Genomic DNA, 6,000 nt, shown 5'->3' with positions numbered 1-6,000 from the left:
TGGATCGACGACTGTGTCATGACGGTAAAGCATCATCAGATTACATTTGAATACATTTTGGTAAGAAATATATTTTTTTAAATTATGATGATATTAATAATAATAATAATAATAATAATAATAATAATAATAATAATAATAAACACTCCAAAAGCACGTTAAAAACATTAATACGTGTGTTTGGCAGTAAAATATTGAGAAATCATTTTTAGTATAGAGAGGCATTGGTAAAATGATTATCTCATCTTATGGTCTTAAAACGCACATTGTGCATTAAAAATTCATGGATTTGAGAAATATTAGTTTCAAATAATGAATGTTAAGCTTCAACGAAAATCTTTCAAAGCAATACACGAAATAAATAAATGATTTAATATTCTATTACAAGATTTTATATTATCTTTAGTATTTGGAGGATACAAAGACATTTTTATCCAATAATTTACAACATGTGAATAATATTCCATAACAAAGTTCAACCTACTTCCTTCGTAATATGATATAAGTATTTTAATAGATTAATAAATTTTTTAATACAGGCAGTAAAGCAAATCATTTGCATATATTATATGCTTACATTGTAATAGAGAAGAGCAACACAAGGCCATTACAAATAGAAAAGTCTTTAAGATGTAAAACAATTGGATATACATAGCATAAATGAAAAAAAAAAATATATATATATATACATAAAGATTAAAAAAAAAAAAGCCATTTAATTGGCAAAAATAATGACTCGAACGTAAAAATAAAGTAGTTTGTTCGCGCAAAATAAACATTATTTCATCCTACTTACATTCTATGCTAAATGTCCGAAAAATCAATCGTTCAATCATTAGTATTAAAAATGATATTTCTCACTTTTATTGTAAGATAATTTTTTTAATGACAAATTGAAGAACTAAATTATTCATTGTTTAAGACCAATAACAGTCATCGTTATTTTTTAAATACACCTCCCGTATTTTCTTTAATGCAAATTATTTTCAAAGCCTAATTAAATGATATAAAGTGTTTATAATAACAACCGAGCCATCGTTAAACATTATGTTTAATTGTTTATATTTATATCCGCGTTACGTAGACTCGTCCTCGTCCTCCTCCCCGGCCTCTGCAAACATAAATACAATTGAAAAGACAATTTTAGTATAAATTTGAAAATCTTATAAGTATGTTACATACGTGTAATTGATTTATAGGCTATTGTAATAATTGCTTATACGAGCGAACAGTGGCGAGAATCTCAAACTTTCTTTTATAATTCCATTATCAATCCTTTCTCTACTTTTTCCCTTTTACTTTTAAATATTTCATTATTCCATTTAATAATATTGTATGTATCTAATTTATTATAGGGATTCACCATATCTATTGCATTTGTTATGCCATAAAATTGGTAATTTGATGCTTTCTATGGTATTATACCATTGGGAAATAAAAAATACCTTACACCAATCCGCAAATACATTCGATGAAAAACTGCGTCATCCTTTAATTTATACAATTCGAAAAAATTAATTCCATCAAATAATTGTTCACTATATTATGATTGATATAACTCGATAATTTAGTTAAATCCTGTGAAAGAGAATTTAGCGAAGCGAATAATTAATTATTAACAAATTTACATCTTATTTTACATTCCTTAATGATATTAATGATTATACATTAGGTAGTCTTTAGCATCAAGTATAGAATAATATAGAAAAAATGTAGAAAAAATGTAGAAAAAATATAGAAAAAATATAGAAAAAAATTAACTAACGTTAGTGTTTAGCTTTTGTATTAACGTTAATTGTGATGTCGGTCATTCGAAATATTTAATGCTATTTTAATTTTAATTAAATAAGTACTTGATCAATCAAATATTGCATAAGCGCACAAGCGTAGCGTACTTTCTATACTTGAATATTGAGAATAAAAGCAGAAAAAGATCTTTCAACATCAAATGGGAATAACTTCTTTATTTAACGTAATTCTATTTGTCTTAGCAATTTATTCGCTTAATGATATTTATTTTATTGTCATAAATTGCATATTAATTTTGTCGTGCTTTCGTTGCATAATATATAAAATACAAGTATTACACTTTTATGCCGATCAATTGAAATTCGATAAATAAGATTGCATTGATTGATTATCCAGTGAGTGATTAAGATCTTGAATAAAAGATTTGTTTAGGCAATTAAACAATAGGCAAAACTTGTAATTTGAAGTAAAAATTAATCAATTTATTTTTAGATTTATTTGAATTCATTTTTGATCCATTAGAAGTAGAAAGATTATGTTTTTTTTTTTTTTTTTTTTTTTTTTTTTTTTTTAATTTAAAGCACTTTACATCACTGATTCAATCGGCAAAGTATTATTAAAATATTTTACATAAGCTTACTGCAATGCTGCATAAATATCGAATCAATTAGGAATTATTGTCAATTTCGTATTAATGAAAATCTCGTTATTTATGAATTGTATTTAAAATAAGATAGCGACGTTTAATATTGAGCGAGAAATTAACTATAATCGCTTTCTTCGGTTATTCAATGCTGCCTTTGCTATTTAGCTTTATGAAATCCGTTGCCGAGCATAAATAAAGAAACGACATACTTCAATATGCTCATTTGATAGGGCAGACCACGTTAACTGAAAATATTACGCAGTTGATGGACTCATTATCTTCTCGTCGACTAACGCTTACTTTTCGCCGACAACTGACGAAAATTATAATTGCGGCAATTCGTGCAATGCATTTTGTTCGTTCAAGCATCTGATATATTATGCTCTGATATAATATGAAATATATTTATACAGAAAGGGTTATATAAAAAGAAAAAAAAATAATAAATATATAAATAAAAAAAAAACAATAAAATATATTAATGAAAAGCTTATGATATGTTAAATTGTGTTGGAAATTGATAGGAAGGAGCGACGATTTTTTTTTTTAATGATTTTTCCGACTCGAATAGATTGACCGATTAATGTTATATTAAAATTAATATTTATACAAAATTAAAAGATTTGCCTTTATGCTACGAATTTACTCGTATCGAGTTTTGGATTTAAAATGCCTTTTTTCAAAAAAATATTTGTAATTAAGAACAATTATAAATAGAACAAAATTTGTTATTATGTTTTTCATTTTCAATTTTGAATTAAATAATTTTCTGCTCAAGTTTTAGAATAATATTTGTAATTAAAAAAGTTTCTCGATGAACACTTTCGACGCTTTTAATTTCAAACTTTTAACATTTAAATCAATAGAACTAAAAATACAAGATTATTTATCTATTTATAAGTTTAAAATTAATAATATACTTTGTAGATGTATATTTGAGAAGCTAAATAAAAAAAAAATTAAAAGTATTAACTAACACGAGTATTATAAATTTGTTCGTCAAGTAAAATATCTTGTAAAATGAAAAAATTTCAAACCACATAAAACATCTTTGTTCTATAAAATTTTATTAACTGTATTTATGAAAATATCGTATTATTATGGTAAAATTAATTAACATAATTGATATTTTTAATTGATGCTTACGACTTTAGAAATCGCGTTATACACCGAATTCATGCTATAATTACTATTTCTAATATTTTAAATGTATGTTTTCTCTCTCTCTCTCTCTCTCTCTCTCTCTCTCTATTCTATCGTAATATTAGTAATTTAAATAGAATGTTGTACAATCAATCGGATGAAATCTCGATAAAAATACAAAAATGTATGTGTATTCACTGATAATTGATGATAGAAGTTGAAACTTGGAGACACTGATTTTGTCACTGCAATTATAGTATTTCTATCTAAATAAAGTCCGCCGCCACTGTCACCCTAAAAAAGAAAATTATTTATAAATAATTGTACAATCGTGCAGGAGCATATGTTTTTTTTTTTTAAGTTTTATACGGAATAAATTGCCCGGCGATATTATATTTACGATTAATATTTGTAAAATTGCAAATCTTAATACTATATAATCCTTAATTTCTTAATATTTTATGAATTAATTATCAATTGTTCGAGGATTATGTAATTTATTAATTTTTATATTTTTTATATTACCCTATTTATTAAGATTATCACGATATTATTAAAATGTATAATTTCTAGTGAATTATTGTTTTCTGCCAATATTTATGTTATTCAATTCAAGACCTTCGGCACAGTTAAAAGTAAGCCTATAATTTAAGAATGTACGAACCTTTTAATTAAGAGCAAAATTAATTTACCATTTTAGTACGATTTACAAACGATTCGTCATTTCTGTCACAAGTGTTTCGCACATTGAAAATTCAATTTAATCGAATAGTCAGTTATTTTTTATTAAATGACGAACCACGCATCAAGTTCTACTCTAAATCAATTCGACATTTCGTTAAATACATTAAAGTAAAAGTAATGTCATTTACTGGACTTATTAATGCAAATGGAGTCGCAGCGGTACACAAATAGTTAAGAGGTAATCTATATAATTCATGCGTAATGTTAGTATATCTGTTAGAACATTCTTGATTAGAATAGATATTCAAGGAAACCGTTTGCATCATCCTGGGAATTCGACCTGTCATTACTGTACCCCATGTGGCCAAATGGACTCGTCTTCCCTGCAATCTGTCCCTCGAAATTCTTACTATTCTCGATGGTGTAGCATGATTTATGCTTACGTTCCTTGCTAGCTTTAAATCATTTTTCATCGATTTATTAATACAGCGCTAGTGCGTATTTTATATTGAAGCTTAGGCAGAGAGTAGCGATATGTACAAATTATAATTGCTATTGTGAATAACGTAAGCGTGGGCCTTGATTACTTTTAACTCCAAATGCAAGTATTTAATGATTACTTACCCGTATAATACACAAGTCATTGACTGGGAATAAAGAGGCGACACCGTTTTGTTCAGCCCATTCATCGTAAGTTACCCACCACAATGGAAGATGTTCTATACCGTCCCTTAAATTATTCATACCGACGAGTACCTTAACTTGATCAACTTCCTCGTTTTCAACGCAATGCGCACACGTTAAAACGTCCCTATAACTAATGAGCGTTGCCGAACATTTAAAATTATTTTCTGGCCAACTGTTATCTGGCACAATCTTGACAATGGCCACAGCCGAGGAGAATTCATTAATTTCGGCTTCTCGAACATTTGCACCAATCAAGCCATTTACAAGTAAAAAATTGCATTGTTTATCTAAACGATCAAAAATTTATTGAAATTACATGGCAACGTTCATTAATTAGAAATTCAAACAATATTGTAAATATTTCTTTGTTTATCTTTACTTACAAATTAGAATATATCGCAAAAGTAATAACAGTGTTTTTTTATATTGCATACTGAAAATGTAAGTGTCAATGTAAAGTCATTATTTAATAATTTTCAAACTGATCGTATACTATAGCGGTCTTAGCAATTTGACTTTATTCCTTATAAAAAAAAACAAAAGAAAAATGACAATATTAAATATATTAAGCCTTTTGAGCAATTTTTTAAACATTCAAAACGATTTTTCGATAACATTGAAGTAATTTTCTATCTCTTCAATGCATATATCGATAGTAATGATTTTTCAATAATTTCGATTTAAATTTTAAATTAAATATAAACTTGCACTTATAAATCGAATCAATATTCTTAAAAAAAAAAAACAGCAATAACCTCAATTTAAATTATTTCTATCCGTACTTAAAATATCTTTGCAACATAATATTATTTTTATTCGGTTTATCTGATCTACTATATATATTGAATGCTCTTATAATATTTCGCAATTCTATTACTTACTTTTTAAAGATAAAAGTATTATTATCGGCTATTATATACACAAAAACCTCAATATAAAATACAAAAATTAAGGTTTTGTATTAACAGCTGCATTTATATTTTTTTTTTTTTTGAGAATTAAAATTTGATTATGATAATTAAAATAGGTAATCCTTTACTTTTTAATTTACTCAATGTATACTTTTACTTTTTGTTTTACCTTATTTAATA

General features: G+C 25.9%; 2 protein-coding genes across 3 annotated transcripts in view; one reads left to right on the top strand and one right to left on the bottom strand.

Annotated features, from left to right (window-relative positions):
- LOC105363727 (integrator complex subunit 12) overlaps nucleotides 1-6,000 on the top strand; it is a 31,364-nt gene continuing 25,364 nt past the window's right edge. The window contains exon 1 of the mRNA XM_011501481.1: nucleotides 1-60. Within this exon, the coding sequence (XP_011499783.1) occupies nucleotides 19-60 (42 nt within the window). The 5' untranslated portion in view covers nucleotides 1-18. The remainder of the gene's footprint in view (nucleotides 61-6,000) is intronic.
- LOC105363726 (chymotrypsin-2-like) lies at nucleotides 3,475-5,380 on the bottom strand. Of its 2 annotated transcripts, XM_011501479.1 has the most exons (4): nucleotides 5,293-5,380; nucleotides 4,847-5,196; nucleotides 4,411-4,677; nucleotides 3,475-3,832 (listed from the first exon to the last, which is right to left on the bottom strand). In XM_011501479.1, the coding sequence occupies exons 1-4, from the start codon at nucleotides 5,339-5,341 to the stop codon at nucleotides 3,668-3,670; spliced, it is 831 nt and encodes a 276-aa protein (XP_011499781.1). In that variant the 5' UTR covers nucleotides 5,342-5,380; the 3' UTR covers nucleotides 3,475-3,667. The 2 variants fall into 2 exon arrangements, with proteins under 2 accessions (XP_011499781.1, XP_011499782.1); XM_011501480.1 differs by lacking the exon at nucleotides 4,411-4,677.

Source organism: Ceratosolen solmsi, unplaced genomic scaffold, assembly GCF_000503995.2.
Source record: "Ceratosolen solmsi marchali unplaced genomic scaffold, CerSol_1.0 scaffold28, whole genome shotgun sequence".
NCBI classification, from domain to species: domain Eukaryota; kingdom Metazoa; phylum Arthropoda; class Insecta; order Hymenoptera; family Agaonidae; genus Ceratosolen; species Ceratosolen solmsi.
This window is presented reverse-complemented; position numbering and strand designations above follow the sequence as displayed.